Source organism: Scyliorhinus torazame, chromosome 4, assembly GCF_047496885.1.
Source record: "Scyliorhinus torazame isolate Kashiwa2021f chromosome 4, sScyTor2.1, whole genome shotgun sequence".
In the NCBI taxonomy this organism is placed as follows: domain Eukaryota; kingdom Metazoa; phylum Chordata; class Chondrichthyes; order Carcharhiniformes; family Scyliorhinidae; genus Scyliorhinus; species Scyliorhinus torazame.
In genome coordinates this window covers 118,496,827-118,521,563 of record NC_092710.1, presented here as the reverse complement: position 1 = coordinate 118,521,563, position 24,737 = coordinate 118,496,827, and the positions used below count along the sequence as shown (strand labels likewise).

The 24,737-nt window shown below is 49.1% G+C and overlaps 1 protein-coding gene across 1 annotated transcript in view; it reads left to right on the top strand.

The window, feature by feature from the left end:
* elp3 (elongator acetyltransferase complex subunit 3) overlaps positions 1-24,737 on the top strand; it is a 178,182-nt gene that overhangs the window by 51,963 nt on the left and 101,482 nt on the right. The window contains exons 6-8 of the mRNA XM_072498551.1: positions 420-488; positions 1,924-2,078; positions 11,634-11,795. Of these exons, the coding sequence (XP_072354652.1) occupies positions 420-488; positions 1,924-2,078; positions 11,634-11,795 (386 nt within the window). The remainder of the gene's footprint in view (positions 1-419; positions 489-1,923; positions 2,079-11,633; positions 11,796-24,737) is intronic.

The window sequence follows — 24,737 nt, the reverse complement described above, 5'->3', positions numbered from 1 at the left end:
GAGTGTATGTTTCCAGCCAAGAACCTGAGAAGTATTTGAATGAGAGTATAACACTTCCTGATCCGCAATTACAAATCACTGGGTTTATTAAGCAATCTCAGCACGGATCAGAGTATCAGTGCTACAATGTCACATCCTTGTCTGGAAACCATACTCCCATATACCAGAGCCCCATGCTGTGAGCAAGGGATCGCAGGGTCTTTTGCACAGTATAGACTGGCATATAAAATGTGACCCAACTTGAATGAAATCATTGAATAATTTTCATATTAATACACAAGTTCAAATCCTAAAGTGATTTGAGGTGAATACCTCGGGGTGCATTGTCCCCACCAAAAAATTAATCGCTGAGAACCTTTTTTTTTAGGAACTTGGTGAATTGGCAGTATTAGACATTTATGTTTATTCCCTTTGAACAGCCAACCTCAATGAGAGCCATACGTGCAAGATACGACCCCTACTTACAGACGAGACACCGCGTGGAGCAGGTATGTGCAGTGAGAGATCTGTGTCTTATCCCTGTCATTGATGATCAAACACTCATAGAAAAATAAATTTTTCAAAATTTAACATTGAAAAATTTTTCGATGCAAAATCAAACTCTCCTCAACTGCAAGTGTTACTTCATCCAGGCGTAGATTGTGAGATAGTTTAACCGTGCAATTTTAGTGAAGTGCATTATAGACCAGGTGAAAGAGGAGTATCTGAGATTATGGTCCCATCAGCCTGCATTTAATGTCACACTTCAATACCCGAGATTTTGTAAAGCTGTGCATTGAGGCGTTTTAGTAACCAACTTTATACTGAATTTTCCTCTATAAAGGTCGTTTTTAAAACAAATCAGCAAAGGGAGAACTGCTGTCGATGTTATGAGGGGGTTGGGTATGTAATTGTGTTTGCCATCGAGATCAAGTAGAGAAGCAGCTTCTTCACACCTGCCCCGGAGCTTTCTTCACATACCCGATCTCTCTGGGAGGGGCTGACTATTGGACTCAGCTATTTTCAACAGGGAAGAGAAGAAAGATGAATTAAAATGTTAAAAATGTGGATTTTTTAAAGGAAAATTCAGGATATAGACAATCACTAAAAAGCATGGAGAAGGTTATGGAGGAAACAGAGAGACCTCAGCTGGTGACCCACCGCGCCACATGTTTTGGGGTCAGCAACTATGGAGCCTCTGTCAAAACAACATAAGCACGAAGAACAGGAGTAGGCCACATAGACTCTTGAACCCGCTCCACCATACAGTAAGGTCACACTGAACTTTAAAAAAATAATAGAGTGCCCATTAATTTTGTTTCCAATTAAGGGGCAATTTAGCGTGGCCAACCTGCACATTTTTGGGTTGTGAGGGTGAAACCTACGCAGACACGGGGAGAACGTGCAAACTCCACACGGACAATGACCCAGGGCCGGCATTCAAACCCGGGTCCTCAGCACTGTTGACAGCAGTGCTAACCACTGATCCACGTACCGCCCCATCACACTGATCCTTGATCTCAACTCCATGTTCCTGTCTGATCTCATATACCTTGATTCCATTAAGAGTCAAAAATATATTGATTTCCGTCTTGTATACACTCATTGACAGAGCACCCACAACCCTCTGCCATAAACAATACCAAAGAACCACAATCCTGAGTGAAGAAATTTCTCCTGATCTCAGTCCTAAATGACTGACCCCCCTATCCAGAGACTGCGCCCCTTAGTCCTAGACTCCAGTCAGGGGAAACCGCCTCTGAGCAACTTCCCTGTGAACCGACCAACAGAGGGAGAAGACCTGGCGAGGTTCAACCGGGCTCCTTTGTAAATAGTCCGTATTATAAATAAACACCACCTTTGTGTTACTCTTCTGACTCCCCTCACCTTTATTAAATTTACAATGCGACATTTCCCTGTCCTCTTTTCCTCTATCTCTATTAGCTGAAACAACTGGGACACAGTGTGGACAAGGTTGAGTTCATTGTGATGGGTGGGACGTTTATGGCGCTGCCAGAAGAATACAGGGATTTCTTCATCCGCAACCTGCATGATGCTCTCTCTGGGCACACCTCCAACAGTGTGGCAGAGGCTGTCAAGTAAGTAACTAGTTTGAAGAGTTTTGGTGAGATGACAATAGAAAACCTCTCGCTTGACTGAGACTGTGATGACTCTAGGGCTGGTTCCCTGTCATTTTAACATAATCAGTTGGGTGTTGCACTAATAGTAGAATCACACCACTCACAGAGCCTTTCCCAAATCTGTTCATTTGTGTAAAGTTTCACCCATGTCGCAGTCCGTGATTGGAGATGAGTTTAACTGCAGTAATCACTTGTTTCCAGCAGAGGGAAACACACCCACATGTGCATGGACCTTCTGCAGATCCTCTGAACTGTTAGCCAACTTTTACAGAACTGACATATTTACACACACTTGTAGCTGCTCTCATCGAACTCGCTGTGAACTCTCGCAGCTACTAGCACTCGCCTCGCTGCAGATCCTCCAGTCACAGCTAGCTGCCGACTCTCTCAGCTCCAACCGTCCCACTATCTGCAGCTCCTCGCGGCTACATACGTCCTGTTAGTTGCCAATTCTCACAGCTACACACGTGCAGCTAGCTGCAGATTCTCACAGCTTACACACGTCCCACTAGCGGCCGACTCTGACAGCTACACGCGTCACGCTAGCTGCCGACTCTCACAGCTAAACAAGTCCCACTAGCTGCTGACTCTCACAGTTACACACATCCAGCTAGCTGCCGACCGTCACAGCTACACACATCTAGCTAGCTGCAAACTCTCACAGCTACACACATCCAGCTAGATGCCGACTCTCACAGCTACACACATCCAGCTAGATGCCGACTCTCACAGCTACACACATCCCGCTAGCTGCAAACTCTCACAGCTACACACATCCAGCTAGATGCCGACTCTCACAGCTACACACATCCAGCTAGATGCCGACTCTCAGAGCTACACACATCCCGCTAGCTGCAAACTCTCACAGCTACTCAAGTCCAGCTAGCTGCAGATCCTCACAGCTACACACACCCAGCTAGATGCCGACTCTCACAGCTACACACATCCCGCGAGCTGCCGCCGTCACAGCTACTTAACGTCCTGCTAGCTGCAAACTCTCTAAGCTACACACATCTAGCTAGCAGCTGACTCTCACAGCTACACATGTCCAGCTAACTGCAGATTCTCAGCTACACACGTCCAGCCAGCTGCAGATTCTCAGCTACACACGTCCCACTAGCTGCCGACTCTCAGAGCTACACACGCCCAGCTAGCGGCTGACCCTCACAGCTACAAACGTCCAGCTAACTGCAGATTCTCAGCTACGCATGTCCAGCCAGCAGCCAACCCTCACAGCTACACACGTCCAGCTAGCTGCAAACCCTCACAGCTTCACACATCCCGCTAGCTGCAAACCCTCACAGCTTCACACATCCCGCTAGCTGCAAACTCTCACAGCTACACACATCCCGCCAGCAGCCGACCCTCACAGCTACACACATCCCGCCAGCAGCCGACCCTCACAGCTGCACACGTCCCGCTGGCTGCAGACCCTCACAGCTTCACACATCCCGCTAGCTGCAAACCCTCACAGCTTCACACATCCCGCTAGCTGCAAACTCTCACAGCTACACACATCCCGCCAGCAGCCGACCCTCACAGCTACACACATCCCGCCAGCAGCCGACCCTCACAGCTACACACGTCCCGCTAGCTGCAGAGTCTCAGCTACACACGTCCAGCTAGCTGCAGACCCTCACAGCTACACAGGTCCCGCTAGCTGCAGACCCTCACAGCTACACACGTCCCGCTAGCTGCAGAGTCACAGCTACATACGTCCAGCTAGCTGCCGAACGTCACAGCTACACAAGACCTGTTAGTTGCCAATTCTCACAGCTACACACGTGCAGCTAGCTGCAGATTCTCACAGCTTACACACGTCCCACTAGCGGCCGACTCTGACAGCTACACACGTCCAGCTAGCGGCCGACCCTCACAGCTACACACGTCCTGCTAGCTGCCGACTCTCACAGCTACACACATCCCGCTAGCGGCCGACTCTCACAGCTACACACACCTCGCTAGCTGCAGACCCTCACAGCTACACACATCCAGCTAGCTGCCGAACGTCACAGCTACACAAGTCCTGTTAGTTGCCAACTCTCACAGCTACACACGTCCCGCTAGCTGCCGACTCTCACAGCTACACACGTCCTGCTAGCTGCAAACTCTCACAGCTACACACGTGCAGCTAGCTGCAGATTCTCACAGCTTACACACGTCCCACTAGCGGCCGACCCTCACAGCTACACACGTCCTGCTAGCTGCACACTCTCACAGCTACACACGTCCAGCTAGATGCCGACTCTCACAGCTACACACGTCCTGCTAGCTGCAAACTCTCACAGCTACACACGTCCCGCTAGCGGCTGGCTCTCACAGCTACACACGTCCAGCTAGCTGCCGACTCTCACAGCTACACACATCCCGCTAGCGGCCAACTCTCACAGCTACACACACCTCGCTAGCTGCAGACCCTCACAGCTACACACATCCAGCTAGCTGCCGAACGTCACAGCTACACAAGTCCTGTTAGTTGCCAACTCTCACAGCTACACACGTCCCGCTAGCTGCAGATCCTCACAGCTTACCCACGTCCAGCTAGCTGCCGACCGTCACAGCTACACAAGTCCTGTTAGTTGCCAATTCTCACAGCTACACACGTGCAGCTAGCTGCAGATCCTCACAGCTTATACACGTCCCACTAGCGGCCGACTCTGACAGCTAAACATGTCCAGCTAGTGGCCGACCCTCACAGCTACACACGTCCAGCCAGCTGCAGATTCTCAGCTACACATGTCCCACTAGCTGCCGACTCTCACAGCTACACACGCCCAGCTAGCGGCTGACCCTCACAGCTACAAACGTCCAGCTAACTGCAGATTCTCAGCTACACACGTCCAGCCAGCTGCAGATCCTCACAGCTACACACGTCCCACTAGCTGCCGACTCTCACAGCTACACACGCCCAGCTAGCAGCTGACCCTCACAGCCACAAATGTCCAGCTAATTGCAGATTCTCAGCTACACACGTCCGGCCAGCAGCCGACCCTCACAGCTACACACGTCCCGCTAGCTGCAAACCCTCACAGCTTCACACATCCCGCTAGCTGCAAACGCTCACAGCTACACACAACCCGCCAGCAGCCGACTCTCACAGCTACACACGTCCAGCCAGCTGCAGACTCTCACAGCTACACACATCCCGCCAGCAGCCGACCCTCACAGCTACACACGTCCCGCTAGCTGCAGACCCTCACAGCTACACACGTCCCGCTAGCTGCAGACCCTCACAGCTACACACGTCCCGCTAGCTGCAGACCCTCACAGCTACACACATCCCGCTAGCTGCAAACGCTCACAGCTACACACAACCCGCCAGCAGCCGACTCTCACAGCTACACATGTCCAGCCAGCTGCAGACTCTCACAGCTACACACATCCCGCCAGCAGCCGACCCTCACAGCTGCACACGTCCCGCTGGCTGCAGACCCTCACAGCTACACACGTCCCGCTAGCTGCAGAGTCTCAGCTACACACGTCCAGCTAGCTGCAGACCCTCACAGCTACACAGGTCCCGCTAGCTGCAGACCCTCACAGCTACACACGTCCCGCTAGCTGCAGAGTCTCAGCTACACAGGTCCCGCTAGCTGCAGACCCTCACAGCTACACACGTCCCGCTAGCTGCAGAGTCTCAGCTACATACGTCCAGCTAGCTGCCGAACGTCACAGCTACACAAGACCTGTTAGTTGCCAATTCTCACAGCTACACACGTGCAGCTAGCTGCAGATTCTCACAGCTTACACACGTCCCACTAGCGGCCGACTCTGACAGCTACACACGTCCAGCTAGCGGCCGACCCTCACAGCTACACACGTCCCGCTAGCGGCTGGCTCTCACAGCTACACACGTCCAGCTAGCTGCCGACTCTCACAGCTACACACATCCCGCTAGCGGCCGACTCTCACAGCTACACACACCTCGCTAGCTGCAGACCCTCACAGCTACACGCGTCCTGCTAGCTGCGGAGTCACAGCTACACACATCCAGCTAGCTGCCGAACGTCACAGCTACACAAGTCCTGTTAGTTGCCAACTCTCACAGCTACACACGTGCAGCTAGCTGCAGATCCTCACAGCTTATACACGTCCCACTAGCGGCCGACTCTGACAGCTAAACATGTCCAGCTAGTGGCCGACCCTCACAGCTACACACGTTGTGCTAGCTGCAGATTCTCACAGCTACACATGTCCCACTAGCTGCCAACTCTCACAGCTACACACATCCAGCTAACTGAAGATCCTAGCAGCTACACACGTCCAGCTAGCAGCAAACCCTGACATCTACAGATGTCCCTCGAGCTGCCGACTCTCACAGCTACACACATCCATCTAGCTGCAAACCCTGACATCTACACACGTCCCTCTAGCTGACGACTCTCACAGCTACACATGTCCAGCTAACTGCAAATGCTCAAGGCTTCAACGTCCAGCTAGCTGGAGATCCTCACAATTACGCATCTGCTAGATGCCAATTCTTTCAGCTACTGGCTTTTGGCCAGCAGTGCACCCTCACTGTGAATTCTGAGAGAGTGGGATCCTCCAATGTCGCCACCTCATTCCTTCATTATTTCTTTTTTTCTCTTTTTGCTCTCTGTCCTTTTTTGTTTCTTTACATTTTATTTCTCTCGAGCCCTATTTTTGTCATTTTGTATTTATTTTTGCTTCCCACTCCCTTTTCTGTTGCGTTATCCTGTGTGTTGTCTGCTTCGCCCTAGGTGTCAGTCATCACTCAGTTGGTAACAATTTTAATCTCTGTCACCAGGTTGTGTATTAATGTTCTGCTTCAGGAGTTGAGCACAAATATCAAGGTTGACAATCCAGTGCAGTACTGCGGCAATGCTGAATTGTTGGATGTGTTTGGATGAGATGTTAAACTGAGGCCTCACCTATCCTCTCGATTGAATGCAAAAGATCTCAAAGAATTATTCAATGATGATCAGGAGAGTTATCCCTGATTGCCAATATATATCCCTTCATCAACATCACAACAACAGATTAATTGGTCATAATCGCATTGCTGTTTATGGGCATTTTCTGTGCGCACATTTGCTGAGCCTTTCCAGCAATACAACAGTTTCTACACTTCAAAGTATTTCATAAAGTTCTTTTGGACAGCTAGTTATCATGCCCCTTCGTCATGCTTCCTCCCCTCTCACGCACCCCACCACTTGCACTTCACGCTCACCAACACCCCCCCCCACCGCCCGGCCCCATTGCAATCCCCAATGGATCAGCTCTTTGCTTTCCCTGTTGCCCACCCACATGGAACTTGCACATTCAACTTAGTGGTGCTTTCTCCTATGAAGATCTGATAGTCCATTTCAGTCCAAGAATAGAAGGAAAATGAAGTACATTTGTCTCAGCTGTCCAAACCTTTATTGCTTTCCCACATGACCTCGTGAAAAGTTATACAAATATTCCAGTGAGTTATCAGCCAAAGAAAGCCTTATGTGCAGGGTACATTTGTTAATCAATTAGTGGCTGTTAAATTATTTACATAGTCATCCAGCAAATCACTCAATTCTCAAACTTTAAACTTCATTGCGTTGTTAATGTAAGCCTACTTGTGACACTAATAAAGATTATTTAGTCTCTCCTCATATGACAGTCCCGCCATTCCAGGTATCAGTCTGGTAAACCTTCGCTGCACTCCCTCTATAGCAAGAATATCCTTCCTCAGATAAGGAGACCAAGACTGCAAATAATATTCCAGGTGTGGCCTCACCAATGCCCTATACAATTGCAGTAAAACATCTCTATTCCTATACTCATCCTCTCATTATGAAGACCAACATGCCATTTGTCTTCTTTACTGCCTGCTGTACATGCACGCTTACTTTCAGCGACTGATACACAACGACACCAAGTCTCGCTGAGCATCCACCTCTCTCAATTTACACCCATTCAAATAATAATCTGCCTTCCTATTTTTGCTGCCGAAGCAAATAACCTAACATTTATTCACATTATACTGTATCTGCCATGCATATGCTCACTCGCTCAACCTGTCCAAATCCTGCTGAAGCATCTCTGCATCCTCCTCTCAGCTCACCGTCCCACCCAACTTTGTATCATCTTCAAATTTGGAGACAATACATTTAATTCCCTCGTCCAAATCATTAATATATAATGTGAACAGTTGGGGTCCTAGCACAGATCCCTGCGGTACCCCACTAGTTACTGCCTGCCAATCAGAAAAAGACCCATTTATTCCAACTTTTTGCTTCCTGTCTGCTAACCAGATTTCTGCTCATCTCAAGACACCACCCGTAATCCCATGCACTTTAACTTTACATATTAACCTGCTATGTGAAATCTTGTTGAAAGCAAAAATGGCAGATTTCCTTCCCTAAAACATTAGTGAATCAGATGGGTTTTTACAACAATTGACAATGGTTCCATGGTCATCATTCGACTTTTAATTCCAGATATTGAGTTTAAATTTTATCACCTGCCGTGGTGGGATTCAAATCCGGGTATCCAGATCACTATCCTGGGTCTCTGGATTACGAGTCCAGCGACATTACCACTATGTCACCGCCTCCCCATGACATGAGTTCACACGAAAGAAAACTCCTATAAATGTGACACTGAGGGGTTTGGTCGGAGTGGAGCTGGTCTGATCAGGAGTGCTTTCCTGAGGTTGGGATTCAGACTTAATGCTAGTGACACAGGAACTTCACTCTGATTCAGAGCTGTGCTGATACAGGGATCTACTGTGCTGAAAGTTGACACTGACCTCAATCGCCACTCCTTGTTGTAACCTCAGACAGAATGCTGGGAGTTGATCAGAAGCAAAGGTACTTCTGTGACACGTGAGATGGAACCATGAGTACATGTGTTTAAATAGCACCGGCCACGCACAGGAAGACGTGTCAAGGAACAGTACAATAAGGGAGAGATTGTGACGTGTTGATAACGTCACTGGGCTTGTAATCTAGAGGTTAACGGTCCAAATCCCACCACAGCAGCTGATGGAATTGAAATTCAATTCATAATCTGGAATTGAGAAGCTAGTCTCAGTAATGATGACCATGAACCCGTGGTCAATTGTCGTAAAAACCCAACTGGCTCACCAATGGAGAAGGAAATGTGCAGCCCCTCCCTGTCTACATGCGACTCAGACCCACGGCAACGTGGTTGAATCTTAACTGCTACCTGAAATGGTGTGGCAAACCACTCAATTCAGTTCATTGGAAGCATATGTTGGCCTTGCCAGTGATGCCCACATCTCATGAGATAAAAAGGATTTAAAAGGATACAGTGCCTGCCGAGCTGCCAGGAGCTTGGAAGGGTGATTTGAGGGAGATTTTTGAAAGTGGGTTTCGATTCTGGTTGCTGGATTGGAATTGTAGGGATTTCCTGAATAAGGCAGTAGTGTGTGGGGAGGATGGGAGGTGGGCATAGGGGTTGGGGTTGGGTAACAAACTACACGAGTGTGAATTTCACACAGATTCTCCATACTTGGAACCTGTCAACTGCTGTTCACACACAATTTAGACAATGCATATCCGAAACACGAGTGAGTCTAGACACAACCCTGGATAGGTGTCCCGTCCAGAGTGTAGTCCTGCAAACACAACACTGGAAGAAGGTATCCAGAGACCAGTAAATACACAGAACTCAGAAATGGAAGGATGTCAGGGATCAGCCCAGCCACACATCCCCTGGAGGCTGAGACTGTCCAAGCAGCATTCTAAACATAGACTCCTGGAGGACAAGACTGTCCAGGCAGCAGTCTAGAAGCTGACCCCTGGACAGGAGTCACTTATTGCTCTCAGTCAGCCTGCAATGCTTCTGGACAATGGTGCCATCCACCTTGCATTTTACCATTTTTTTTGCCTTGTTGCCTTGATCTCCCCTTTGGACAGGAGGGGTGTCCAGGGAGCAGTCTGCATATTGATGCCCGGATGATGCAATCTGAAGGACTGTGTCAGACTGGCTGAAGATTGGGAAATCCGTGTTCCTGACTGGGAAGGACATTGCCAAGGCGGGGAGATCAGTTGCAAGGCAACAAAGAAAGGTGGCAGAAATGTGAGGTGGGATGGCACTATTCTCCGGATGCATTGCAGATTCCAATTCCCATGGGACAGGCCAAAAACATTGACTGGAAGAAGGAGAACTGCCATGATCCTGCAGCCAAGTGAGTAGTGCGATGTTTATCATCATTTTCATCGAGGAGGTAATTTTTCTGCAGTGGGATTTTAACAAGCTACTATTCCAGCACCTGCTCTACTTAAACAGCTGGTGATTGAATATTGATTGGTGAAGTATGACATTTATTAAAATGGATATTTTTATGATTGTGTGTTCAATAAGATATTTTGAGTTTTATTTGTTTACCCTCTAAATGATAGCTTTTTAATGAAACATCAATGTGAAACCATGTGTGTGATTATTGTGGGGTTAATTAGACAAGAGAGTAGGAGGCTGGATAAAGATGAGAACTGATCAGTCATTCCAACAGGTTGTCTCAAGCAGCCGGCAATCCTTGAATGTTGTGTATGTGAAATGTTAGCTGCAGAGCAAAGGGAATTGAGCTTCTGCTGACTATTCCCTATCGCATGTCATCTTCCAGTGTCAGTCCTCTGAAACTTTGGTGATATTCGCCAGTGGCGTTGACTGTCCCTGTGCAGACCCCTCCCTCCCTGTGGCACATCCAGTGTGTTACACCAAAATGAGGCAGCATCGTATCATACAAGTAATTTTGGCTACTTTTAGCAGCCAGTAATAAGTGTGCTATGAACATAAACTATTATAAAGCTCAGCTGCTCGCATCAAGTTCCACCCACTTATTACCCTCCCTGTGCTCGCTAACATACAAAGTTCCTACTCCCTAAAAACCTCCAATTCCCTGCTTGCGTGCATCCCCATTTGTAATCCTTCTGTATTGAAGGTCATGCCTTCAGCTCTGGGATTCCCTTCCTAAACCTTTCCTCCCTTCCACCTCTCCACCTTTAAGACTTTAATATCCGTCCCTTTCTACAAGCTTCTTGAATGTTCTTAGCAATCTTCTTAATATTTTGGCTCGGTGTTAATGTTTGTCTGATTTCTCCTCGTGTAAAGCACCTCAGGATGTTTTTCTATCTCGTGTGAAAGGTACTGTATAGCTGTAAGGTGTTGCTGTCATTGATTGGGAATGACCAGTGCTGAGCTAGGTGATGCCATTAGATTAAGCCAGTTTATACAAGGAATGGCAGAGTGGCTTTAAGCTGATCTTCTACCCATCCCAAAAGTAAATTGAAAGCTGTTTGTTTGGTTGAAGGGTGCCCCACAGAGGGAAGATTCGTAACAGTAGAATGTTTTTCTCCATAATCTTCCTGAGCAATATTTGTTTTTTTTTAACTCCTAGCTTTTCATGAATGCTGACTATGGTGGTGATTGCCACCTTGCTGTACAGTGGATGTGGTGGATGTAGCCCAGACGTATCAGTGGCCCAGCACTGTGAGAACCTCTCATTATTTTGCAATTACTGTTCACCAGATAATGGTGTCAATTGACTGATTTCAGATATTCTGAGCGCAGCAATACCAAGTGTGTTGGGATCACCATCGAGACCAGACCAGACTACTGTCTGAAGCGCCATCTTAGTGACATGCTGCAATATGGCTGCACACGGCTGGAGATTGGGGTGCAGAGTGTCTACGAGGATGTGGCCAGAGACACCAACAGGTAGGGCATGGTCCAGAACCCAGACATTTGATTTGGGCACTGTTAAAATTGCCATTTAGAAAATAGGAATGGGAGTAAGCCATTTAGCTTCTCAAGCCTGTTCTGCCATTCAATAAGAGCATGGTAATCTGTGGCCAAACTCCATATGTCACCTTATTCCATAGTCCTTAAAACAGAAAATATTATCAATCTCCGATTTAAAATTAGCGCTTAAGAATGGAAAAATTAGGAGTTGGAAAGGCCCATTCAACCTTTTGGACTTCTCAGCCATCCAGTAAGATCATGGCAGATCATCTTCCACAACTCCACCCTCTTGCACTAATCCCATATCCCTTATTCCCTTAGTAAAAGGACCTATTGATCTTTGATCTGAGTATACTCAGTGGGTGAAATTCTCCCATTTTTTCAGAATCCAGCTCTGACTGAAACCCAGTGTGTTGCTCTCCAGCTGCACAGCCCAGTTTTTAGTTCAGATTTTGAGCATCTCTGAAAAAGAAAATTCAGGGGGAGTATTTTACACTGTCACTTGTGGCAGGACGGGACATATCGAGCCGGCAAGGCTGGATCCACAGAAATCGCAGCACCCTTTAAAAAAGGTGCCCAAACAGCACAGAAAATAACCCCCCCCCCCCAATCGGCTTTTGGGTTTCTGACCACTCCTCCCACCCATAAGCAATCAGCATCAGGGGCGTTCCCAAATCAGCATCTGCAGCTCTCCCCCTCCCCAACAAACAACATAAATCCCACCCCCAATGGGGCTCCCCAGAGGATCTACCAAACTCTGCCAGGGGGCAGAGCCAGGGCACTGCCCAGGCCTGTCCCACTCCCCTCCGGGGATATACTTAGCTTTGCACCCCCCTAGGGCAGCATGGTGGCGCAATGAGTTAGCACTGTGGCCTCACGGCGCCGAGATCCCAGGTTCGATCCCGGCTCTGGGTCACTGTCTGTGTGGAGTTCGCACATTCTCCCTATGTTTGCGTGGGTTTCACCCCCACAACCCAAAAGATGTACAGGTTAGGTGGATTGGCCATGCCAAATTGCCCCTAAATTGGAAAAAAAATGAATTGGGTACTGTAAATTTAACAAAAAAAAAAGCTTTGCACCGCCAGGGAATCCCCCAATTGATTCACATTTTTCCAAACCTGTTGTATACTTCGCCACATCACATCAGCGATATATGAATGTTCTGTGAGGTGAGAATTTTGTTGCGGGGGCGGCTTGGTAAGTATGTTAAAATGTATTTAAATTAGGTTGCTGCCCTTTCTGGGTATGAATCTTTTTACGTCACCGATGAGGGGCGTGGAGAAATTCTCACAGGATTTTCTGCCTGCATTGCTGTTCTCGCTGACTCAATAACTGAGCATCTACATTCCTCTGGGGTAGAGAATTCCAAAGATTCAATACCCTTTGACTGAGGAATGTTCTCCTTGTCTCAGTCCTAATGGCAGATAACCTTATTTTGAGACTGTGACTCCTAGTTTTAGTCTCCCCAGCCAGAGGAAACATCCTCCTGCATATATCCTGACCTAGCATCAATATTTTCTTGTGGAAGAGAGTTCTAAACTTCTACCACTCTTTGTGTAGAGAGGTGTTTTCTCATTTTTCTCCTGGAAGGTCTGGTTCTATATTTTAGGCTATGTCTCCCAGTCAGCATTAATAATTTCTCTCACAGTTCCCCTTAATATCTTGAAAACTTTGACCAAATTAACCCTTGATCTTCAAAATTCCAAAATATAACCCAGGTTTGAGTAATTTCTCCTTACAATTTAATCGTTGCAGTCCAGAGATCATTCCAATAAATTTACAGAGCACTCTCTCCAAGACCCTGCAGACGTGTGGTGCCCAGAACTGAAGTGTGACATGAAAGTCCTGATGAATGTTTTTTTTTCAGAATGGAAAACTGCACAAGTCACTCTGTTATTTAAGAAAGGTGACAGAGGGAATGCAGATAATAATTGACTGGTCAGCCTAACATTCATTCTAGAGATAATTACTACAGTCAATTAAAGGCTGGGATGACTGAACACAGTGACAAATATTCGTGCCTGATAGACATGACTGAAATTGTTGAAAATGTGGCTTAAGTCATGGACAGGGGAATAGAACATAGAACATACAGTGGAGAAGGTGTCTGCACTGATCCACTTAATCCTTCACTTTCTCCCTATCCCCGTAACCCAATAACACCTCCTAACCTTTTTAGTCATTAAGGGCAATTTATCATGACCAATCCACCTAACCGGCACGTCTTTGGACTGTGGGAGGAAACCAGAGCACCCGGAGGAAACCCACGCACACACAGGAAGAACGTGCATAAGACCATAAGACATAGGAGCGGAAGTAAGGCCATTCGGCCCATCGAGTCCACTCCACCATTCAATCTTGGCTGATTTCAACTCCATTTACCCGCTCTCTCTCCATAGCCCTTAATTCCTCGAGAAATCAACAATTTATCAACTTCTGTCTTAAAGACACTCGACGTCCCTGCCTCCACCGCCCTCTGTGGCAATGAATTCCACAGACCCACCACTCTCTGGCTGAAGAAATTTCTCCTCATCTCTGTTCTAAAGTGACTCCCTTTTATTCTAAGGCTGTGCCCCGGGTCCTCGTCTCCCCTGCTAATGGAAACAACTTCCCTACGTCCACCCTATCTAAGCCATTCATTATCTTGTAAGTTTCTATTAGATCTCCCCTCAACCGCCTAAACTCCAATGAATATAATCCCAGGATCCTCAGACGTTCATCGTACGTTAGGCCTACCATTCCTGGGATCATCCGTGTGAATCTCCGCTCGACCCGCTCCAGTGCCAGTATGTCCTTCCTGAGGTGTGGGACCCAAAATTGCTCACTGTATTCTAAATGGGGCCTAACTAATGCTTTATAAAGCTTCAGAAGTACATCCCTGCTTTTATATTCCAAGCTTCTTGAGATAAATGACTACATTTGATTTGCTTTCTTAATTGCAGACTCAACCTGCAAGTTTACCTTTAGAGAATCCTGGACTAGGACTCCCAAGTCCCTTTGCACTTCAGCATTATGAATTTTGTCACCGTTTAGAAAATAGTCCATGCCTCTATTCTTTTTTCCAAAGTGCAAGACCTCGCACTTGCCCACGTTGAATTTCATCAGCCATTTCTTGGACCACTCTCCAAAACTGTCTAAATCTTTCTGCAGCCTCCCCACCTCCTCCATACTACCTGCCCCTCCACCTATCTTTGTATCATCGGCAAACTTAGCCAGAATGCCCCCAGTCCCGTCATCTAGATCGTTAATATATAAAGAGAACAGCTGTGGCCCCAACACTGAACCCTGCGGGACACCACTCATCACCGGTTGCCATTCCGAAAAAGAAACTTTTATCCCAACTCTCTGCCTTCTGCCCGACAGCCAATTGTCAATCCATGTTAGTACCTTGCCTCGAATACCATGGGCCCTTATTTTACTCAGCAATCTCCCGTGAGGCACCTTATCAAAGGCCTTTTGGAAGTCAAGATAGATAACATCCATTGGCTCTCCTTGGTCTAACCTATTTGTTATCTCTTCAAAGAACTCTAACAGGTTTGTCAGGCACGACCTCCCCTTACTAAATCCATGCTGACTTGTCCTAATCTGACCCTGCACTTCCAAGAATTTAGAAATCTCATCCTTAACAATGGATTCTAGAATCTTGCCAACAACCGGGGTTAGGCTAATTGGCCTATAATTTTCCATCTTTTTCCTTGTTCCCTTCTTGAATAGGGGGGTTACAACAGCGATTTTCCAATCCTCTGGGACTTTCCCGGACTCCAGTGACTTTTGAAAGATCATAACTAACGCCTCCACTATTTCTTCAGCTATCTCCTTTAGAACTCTAGGATGTAGCCCATCTGGGCCCGGAGATTTATCAATTTTTAGACCTCATAGTTTCTCTAGCACTTTCTCCTTTGTGATGGCTACCATATTCAACTCTGCCCCCTGACTCTCCTGAATTGTTGGGATATTACTCATGTCTTCGTCTGTGAAGACTGACGCAAAGTACTTATTTAGATCCACAGCTATTTCCTTGTCTCCCATCACTGGATTACCAGCGTCATTTTGGAGCGGCCCCCATCATAGGCGCTCTATGAACCACCTTAAATTGTATCAGGCTAAGCCTGGCACACGAAGAAGAGGAATTAACCCTACTTAGGGCATCAGCCCATAGCCCCTCCTCAATCTCCTCCCCCAACTCCTCTTCCCATTTACCCTTCAGCTCCTCTACCAAAACCTCCCCGTCTTCTTTCATCTCCTGGTATATCGCCGACACCTTGCCCTCTCCGACCCATACGTCCGAAATCACCCTATCTTGAATCCCCTGTGCGGGGAGTAGCGGAAATTCCCTCACCTGCCGCCTCATAAACGCCCTCACTTGCATGTACCTGAAAGCGTTTCCCGGGAGTAGCCCAAACCTCTCCTCCAGCGCCCCTAAGCTCGCAAACGTCCCATCAATGAACAGGTCCCCCATTCTTCTAATCCCTGCCCTATGCCAGCTCTGAAACCCCCCCGTCCATCCTTCCTGGGACAAACCGATGGTTGTCTCTGATCGGGGACCACACCGAGGCTCCCGTCGCACCCCTGTGCCGTCTCCACTGCCCCCAGATCTTTAGCGTTGCTGCCACCACCGGGCTCCTGGTATACCTTGTCGGCGAGAGCGGCAGCGGTGCCGTCACCAGCGCCCCCAGGCTCGTTCCTTTGCAGGACGCCATCTTCAACCTCTTCCACGCCGCCCCCTCTCCCTCCATCACCCACTTACGGATCATTGCCACGTTGGCTGCCCAATAACAACCACCCAGATTCGGCAATGCCAACCCTCCTCTATCTCTGCTATGCTCCAAGAACCCCCTCCTTACCCGCGGGGTCCTGCTCGCCCACACAAATCCCGTAATGCTCCTGCTTACCCTCTTGAAAAAGGTCTTAGTGATCATAATTGTGAGGCATTGAAATACAAAAAGAAATCTCGGGATGACCACCATTTTAACCGACTGTACCCTACCCGCCAGCGAGAGTGGCAACATGTCCCACCTTTTAAAATCCTCCTCCATCTGTTTCACCAATCGCGTCAAATTGTGTTTGTGCAGTGCCCCCCAGCTCCTAGCTACCTGAATCCCCAAGTATCGAAAGCTCCTTTCCGCCCTCCTCAGCGGTAGGTCGTCTATCCCTCTTCCCTGGTCCCCCGGATGGATCACAAAGAGCTCACTCTTTCCCACATTGAGCTTATAGCCCGAAAAGTCTCCAAACTCCCGTAAGATCTGCATTACCTCAACCATCCCCTCCACTGGATCCGTCACACACAGCAACAGGTCGTCTGCATACAGCGACACTCGATGTTCCTCTCCCCCTCGAACCACCCCCTTCCATTTCTCCGACTCCCGTAACGCCACGGCCAAAGGTTCAATTGCTAATGCGAACAGCAGAGGGGACAGGGAGCACCCCTGCCTCGTCCCTCGATGCAGCCGGAAATACTCCGACCTCCGCCGGTTCGTGACCACACTCGCCACCGGGGCTTTATACAGGAGTTTAACCCAACTAATAAACCCTCCCCCGAACCCAAACCTCCTCAACACTTCCCAGAGATACTCCCACTCTACCCGATCAAAGGCCTTCTCCGCGTCCATGGCTGTCACTATCTCCGCTTCTCCCTCCACCGATGGCATCATTATCACATTTAGGAGCCTTCGCACATTAGTGTTTAACTGCCTACCCTTTACGAATCCCGTCTGGTCCTCATGAATCACCCCCGGAACACAGTCCTCAATCCTCATGGCCAACATTTCTGCCAGCAACTTAGCATCTACATTAAGGAGCGAGATCGGTCTACATGACCCACATTGCAGTGGGTCCTTATCCCGCTTTAAGATCAAAGAGATCGTCGCCTCCGACATTGTCGGGGGCAGGGTCCCCCTTCCCTCCCTTGATTCATTGAAGGTCCTTCCCAGCAATGGGGCTAACAGGTCTACATATTTCCTGTAAAACTCCACCGGGAACCCATCCGGCTCGGGGCCTTCCCTGCCTGCATGCTCCCCAGTCCTTTAACCAGCTCCTCCACCCCAATTGGCGCCCCCAGACCAGCCACCTCCTGCACTTCCACCCTTGGGAACCTCAACTGATCCAAGAATCGCCGCATCCCCTCTTCTCCCCCTGGGGGCTGGGAGCTATACAGTTCCTCGTAAAAGGCCTTAAAAGTCTCATTCACTTTCCCTGCACTCCGCACCGTAGTTCCCCTGCCATCTTTGACTCCACCTATTTCCCTCGCTGCCATCCTCTTACGGAGCTGGTGTGTCAGCATCCGGCTCGCCTTCTCCCCATATTCATATATCGCCCCCTGTGCCTTCCTCCACTGTGCCTCTGCCTTCCCTGTGGTCAACAGGTCGAACTCCGTCTGGAGACTTCGTCTCTCCCTGAGTAGTCCCTCATCCGGAGCCTCTGCATAGCTCCTGTCCACCCTTAAAATCTCCCCCACTAACCTCTCCCTTTCCCTGCCCTCTCTCTTCACCCTGTGAGCCCTGATGGAGATTAACTCTCCCCTGACCACCGCCTTCAGCGCCTCCCATACTACTCCCACCTGCACGTCCCCGTTGTCGTTAGCCTCCAGATATCTTTCAATACAGCCCCGCACCCTCCCGCACACTTCCTCGTCTGCCAGCAGTCCCACATCCAATCTCCACAATGGGCGTTGGTCCCTCTCCTCCCCCAGCTCCAGCTCCACCCAGTGCGGGGCATGGTCTGAAATGGCTATGGCCGAATACTCCGTTCCCTCCACTTTCAGGGTTCAGTGCCCTGCCCAAAACAAAAAAATCTATCCGGGAGTAGGCCTTATTGAATGGGAGAAAAAAGAAAATTCTCTGGCCAAAGGTCTGGCAAATCTCCACGGATCTACTCCCCCCATCTGATCCATAAACCCCCGAAGCACCTTGGCCGCAGCCGGCCTCCTCCCCGTCCTAGTTCTGGAACGATCCAATGCTGTGTCCAGCACCGTGTTAAAATCCCCACCCATTATCAAACTCCCTACCTCCAGGTCCAGAATATGCCCCAACATCCGTTTCATGAATCCAGCATCGTCCCAGTTTGGGGCATATACATTCCCCAGTACCACCTCCGACCCCTGCAACCTACCACTCACCATCACGTATCGGCCTCCCTTGTCCGCTACTATGTTCTTGGGCTCAAATGACACCTGCTTTCCCACCAGTATTGCCACCCCTCTATTCTTCGCATCCAGCCCTGAATGGAACACCTATCCCACCCATCCCTTCCTGAACCTGACCTGATCTGCCACCTTCAGATGTGTCTCCTGAAGCATGACCACGTCTGCCTTCAGTCCCTTTAGTTGCGCGAACACTCGGGCCCTCTTAACCGGCCCATTTAGGCCCCTCACATTCCACGTGATCAGCCGGATTGGGGGGTTCCCCCCCCCCCCCCCCGCCGACTAGCCATCTCCTATCTTAGGCCAGACCTGTGCTCGCGCCTCCCACACCCTCCAGTCCCCCAGGTGGGGAACCCCCGCCCCGGCCACCTCTTCCATTTTCAGTTCCCCCTCGGACAGTGCAGCAGCAACACTAGAATCCCCCCCCCCCACCCCCTCCTTAGCTCCACATCTAGCACTTTTGCTCCCCCCATATTACTTCCGTGAGTCAGCTGACCTCTGCTGACCCCGGCTTCCCCCGCCTTCCCGTTGATCCCCCGTGTGGGAGTTTCTCCTCCTCACCTTCCTCCATCCACCCCCCCTCCCCCCCTCTTTTGGCGGGGGAAAAAAGCCCGCGCTTTCCTGAACCAGCCCCGCCTCCTGTGGCGCAGCTCCTGTTGCGGCCATCATCCCAGTTCCCTCATCCCCGAGTCTCACCTCCCTCCAGGACCGACGCCCATATTCCCCATCATCATCATTTTGTCTACAGAAAGGAAAAAAAGGAAATTTTAGGAATTTTAACCTGAACTCTACCCACATCCCCACCCATCATCCCATCCACAAAATATTCTTTACCCATATTTACAACCCCATCCCCTCAGTTCGAGTCCAGTTTTTCCGTCTGTATAAAGGTCCAAGCCTCTTCTGGCATTTCAAAATAATGGTGTCTGTCCTGGTAAGTGACCCACAGTTGCGCAGGCTGCAGCATACTGAACCGGACTCTTTTTCTATGCAGCACCGCCTTGGCCCGGTTGAATCCAGCTCTCCTCTTTGCCACCTCCGCGCTCCAATCCTGGTATACTCAGATCACCGCGTTCTCCCATCTGCTGCTCCGCACCACCTTGGCCCATCTCCGCACACTTTCTTTATCCACGAAGCAATGGAACCTTGCCACTATCGCCCTTGGCGGCTCATCTGCCTTGGGTCCCCTCGCCAGGACGTGGTGAGCCCCTTCCAGCTCCAGTGGGGGGTCGGCGAGGCCTCCGCACCCATCAGCGAATGGAGCATCGTGCTCACGTACGCCCCATCATCAGCTCCCTCCACTCCTTCAGGAAGACCCAGAATCCGGAGGTTCTTCCTCCTCGACCTGTTCTTCAGGACCTCAATTCTCTCGGCCCACCTCCTGTGCATCGCCTCGTGCGCCTCCATTTTTACCCCCAGGCCCTGGATATCGTCTTCATTGGTGTTCACCTTATCGTTCACCTCACGAAGCTTCACCGCCTGCATCGTCTGGGTCCCCTTCAGCCCCTCGATCACCAACAGCATTGGCGCCAGCACCTTTTTCAGCACCTCCACACATCTCATGAAGAACTGCTGCTGGTCTGGCCCCTACGCTGCTTGCACTCCGCCCTCCGTCATCTTGCCTTCTTCCCCTCGTTTTGTTCTCTGCTCCATGGCCTCTTCCCTCGTTGCTCCACCGCTGCTCCCTGCCAAATATTGTGGGGGGGGGGGGTCCTCATTGCTCCTTCCCACACGGGATCAACCAAAAAAAAGCTACGTTGGGGCTCCTCTGTAGAGCCCGAAAGTCCGTTTTCGCGGGAGCTGCCGCAACGCGCGGCTTAGCTCCGCATTGCCCCAACCGGAAGTCCAATGTTTATAAATTGACACCTTATTTCGAATTTACAACGCCGACGCCAGGCCAGTGAATGTTTGTACATAACTGCTTATGTCATCCATCGCACTGTGACTCTATGGGCAGCAAGGTAGCACAGTGGTTAGCACTGTTACTTCACTGCACCAGGACCCAGGTTCGATTCCAGCGTGGGTCACTATCTGTGCGGAGTCTGCACTTTCACCGTTTCTGCATGGGTTTCCTCCGGGGCCTTTGGTTTCCTCCCACAAGTCCCGAAAGACATGCTTGTTAGGTGAATTGGACAATCTGAATTCTCCCTCAGTGTACCCAAACCGGAGCCGGAGTGTGGCGACTATGCGATTTTCACAGTAACTTCACTGCAGTATTATTGTAAGCCTACTTGTGACACTAATAAAGATTATTATTATTACGATGCTCAGTCGCTATTCCAATGCATTTTTACTTGGTGATTCCAAACTTTTTCTGATAGTTAATATTTTATCCTACCTATTGCCTTTTTAAAATAATTGATTGAGTACAAAAGTCTGGGTTATTTTGGTGAAAATAGGATAACAGACCTTGGTTCAGGAACCAATCCCCAATTTATTGGTTCTGACAAAATACAAATTTCTTTACCCGTCAGTCTGGCCTCAATAAAAGTCGAGATGGATTTGCAGGTACAGCATTAGTTATTTTATTTGGCTTGCAAGCCTGATTCATTTCACAGAGGCATAGGACACATCTAGTCTCCTACACCCCGGAAAGCGAATGAACAAAGAGACAAAGGGATTTCTGCAAATAAATTCAAATGGTATCAAGTTTCACATACACGATTCCCATAGGTCATCCTATACCTCTCCTGACCTGGTCATACATTCTGATTGGCTCACTTCTCATCCCTTCCTCTGGCCCCCTTATTACCCAGCATCCTTTTCTCCTCCTTTGGTGGACACACCTCCTCCTTGCTTTGCCATGCGGTCTGAAATCCTTTGTCTGTGAACTCACCAGAATGCGACTGGCCTATCTCTACATTACAGTAACTAATATCTCTAAAGTAACTATTTTATATCACATTTGTCATTCCCTCCTTTTATCATTCCATGATAACCGAACTATCCAATCCATAGCTACGGTCCCTCATCGAAAAAGATCCGTCGCTGCATTTCCAATTCCTGTAGTAGCCCCCGCCTCATCCGCTGCACCCTCATGGATTTTGACAGCCAAGATTTTAGGGACGTTAATCTGTTCCAGTGCACCCCGCATTCTACCCATCACACATTTAAGGATAGCTGGGCCCACAAAGATGCAGCCAATAGCCACTGCTAAATACATGGCCATATTTATCAACCAGTTCTTCCAACCTCCAAATCCCCAGTTACCCCAAGAGCCAAGATCCTGCATTCCGTCCAGGTCATCCCGTATGCGATCCATAAATTTAGTGATGTTAGTGGTTAAGTCTTGAACTCCCATGATACACTTGCCCTGTACTATGGCGCATGCTCCACCCTCACGGGCCAGAAGATAGTCAAGAGCATACCGGTTCTGCATTGAAAACAACCGCAGTTACAAGATGCTCAGAATTCCCCATCCGGCTGAGTGGCCCCGGTTGGATGCGAGAACCTGAGGTTTTTTCCAGTTCTCGCAGAATTCAGCTGAGACTGCCCAGCGTGCTAACTGATTATGCAGCATCCACGCCGAGGGGCAGGGGACTGTGGTAGGGACTAGAGTCCCAATAGCAATTTCGCGGGGAAATGAGGGTGACAAAACATTAGTTGCTGTACCAATTTAAAAAAAAAAGTAGTATCCTTGTTCCGTGTACAGGTGAGCATCACAATCAGTATATCGGTTGCGTAAGGATCCCCCAGTAGCCCAGTTTATCCAGCTTTGGAACGCCCATTCGGGCTGCCTAGCAATGCGGAAAGCCCTAGTCCCAACAGTGATATGAGAGACATTTGCCCAGCCACAAAAGAGCTGGAGGCCGGCGTTCAATGGAACGCAGGTGGTGTTATAACAAACGCATTGGCCAGACGCCTGGGTGATATGACACCTCCTGTCCGTACAGGTGGGGAACAGACATGTTATATTCGTTTCCACCTCTACCAGCAAACAGCCGTATCCTTCACTTCTGAAACAATTCTCGTACAACCGGGAATCCCTATAGGGAGTGGAAGTGGCTAGGTATGTACGCCCTCCACCATTGCAGCCTACCATACTGTGAGTGGGGATTATCCAGAGGAAGGGGAAGGCAAATAGCCGGTGGTGCTGAACCCGGATCGTAAGGAAGAGTGACGTGCTCGGGCAATGGCTCGGAACGCTGACAATGAACCACCGTTTGGGGAGTGCCCCAAAGCGGTGAAACAGAAAATAACCTAGACACCGCTGCGGGGTTCGGGTAGCAGACAACCCGTCCCTGGCCATACAAGCGGTGGTAAATCTGGTAGAAGAGATTCATACTCCCCGGGTTTTCCTCAGTTTGGCCTTTAAATAAATTAAGTGTATCTCCTGATAACCTACGTTCTAGTTGTACTTCCCTTCTCACACGCCCCGTCCTCTCTCTAGTCCCCCTCTCTCTCTCACAGCCTCTTCCTACGCTCTCCTGACGGCCTGGTGTTACCTTTATCGCACCAATCTTAACACATCCAAAATCAAATTGACATGTACTCCAAAAACAAGGCAATGTCCATATAATGTTCCCTTCCCATCGCCGGGACCGGTGCAATTGCTTCATGACTCCTGCATTTTCCGTTATCCTGATGACCTTCCATGAGTCGATACCATGTCCTCGTATATGGGGGCAGCGAAGAACATCACCTCTGCATAAACAAAATGTCCTTGTAGTTTGGTTGGGGTTACAAATGTAGATAATATGTCCCTTTTCCATGTCCGTCCCCGATGTCACTCCAAGCGAGGGGAGGCCGTAGATCACACAGGCGGTGCGTAGCCACCCCATCATATTCCACACCTGTAAAATAGCACTGGGGAAGGGAGGCAGGTTAATCTGTCCAAGAAAATGAGGCCCGTTATCAGAACTCAACTGAGCTGGTATACCGTACCGGGGAATGATTTCCCGCATCAGAACTAACCACAGTAGCAGCTTTATTATTGGTAGTCGGATACGCCTCAACCCATCTGCTGAACACATCCACAATGACCAAAACATATTTATAACATTGACACCTTTCCAACTCAATGTAATCCATTTGTAGCGTCTCAAAGGGACCACTGGGCAACGGGGTTTGCCCCATCCCACAAGGGATACCTTTGCCGGTGTTATATTGCTGACAAATCAAACACCGATTACTGATACTCTGGGCCAACCCCTGCATTTCAGGGTGCCACCAAGTGTCCAGCAACAAATCACTAGTCCCTCGAGCCCCACAATGAGTTGCAAAGTGTACACATTCAATGACCCATAAAGCCAGTACATCAGACATACAAGTCTGATGTGCTGGCGTGGTCCATAAAGAGGAAACAGAATCATATGTACAACCTAACCGTTTCCACATTTGTTTATCATTCTCAGGAGCGCCCTCCTGTAACCTTATGACGTCTTGGATGGTTGGCATTGGCTTGTCAGAGGCAGACCTATTTATTGCAGAACGTTGAGTCTGACTTAACATTTTAGGCTCCATCACTTGCTGAATTTGCGCGGCTGTCCGCGCTGCACAATCTGCTTGTTCATTACCAACGTCAACTGGGGTCTTACCATTTGTGTGGGCAGCGCATTTAATGACGGAAATCTGCGCGGGCATAAGGAGGGCCTGCAGTAAGTCATTAACTAAACCCCGGTGGGATATTTGACCACACATAATCATGTCAGGTTGTTCTGACGAAATATCACTCAAATCGTCCCTTATTGTGGTAGTTTCCTGAATCAAGGCTAAACAGTCGTGGCCAGGTGCGTCTTCATGGACAGGGGGACCACTAAGAAAACAGGCTGGATTGATAG